General features: G+C 47.7%; 1 protein-coding gene across 1 annotated transcript in view; it reads right to left on the reverse strand.

Annotated features, from left to right (window-relative positions):
• LOC145998321 (UPF0415 protein C7orf25 homolog) overlaps positions 1 to 128 on the reverse strand; it is a 10646-nt gene extending 10518 nt beyond the window's left edge. Inside the window, exon 1 of the mRNA XM_083134727.1 lies at positions 92 to 128. Within this exon, the coding sequence (XP_082990853.1) occupies positions 92 to 128 (37 nt within the window). The remainder of the gene's footprint in view (positions 1 to 91) is intronic.
• Between the last annotated feature and the right edge of the window lie 224 nt (positions 129 to 352).

Here is a 352-nt window from a genome sequence, read left to right on the forward strand (position 1 = left end):
GGTGACAGCATTGTCATAGGAAAGGCTGGTGTGTTGGAGGTCCACTTTGGCCACGTGTGATGTTTGAGGGGTGGGGCCAACCCAAGGACACATGTGACCATCCCGTGCACCATCTTGGAATCCGCCATCTTGAATGCAACTTAGGTTTCTTAAATGGGAACATAGGCATGTGGCATATGATTTCCAATTGTTTTTTCGTCAGGAGTTCAATGCCGCAAACAGTTTTATTCCATCGTGAACCTTTTCCTAATTATGGCCTGTCTTTCCTTCTTTGGGTCTCCTCACAACACATGCTTGAAATGACCACCCTCGTGCACAATGGTTTGTGCCACACGCCTCTTCCAGTCCTCAT

Source organism: Lepisma saccharinum, chromosome 14 (genome assembly GCF_977018435.1).
Source record: "Lepisma saccharinum chromosome 14, izLepSacc3.1, whole genome shotgun sequence".
Classification (NCBI taxonomy): domain Eukaryota; kingdom Metazoa; phylum Arthropoda; class Insecta; order Zygentoma; family Lepismatidae; genus Lepisma; species Lepisma saccharinum.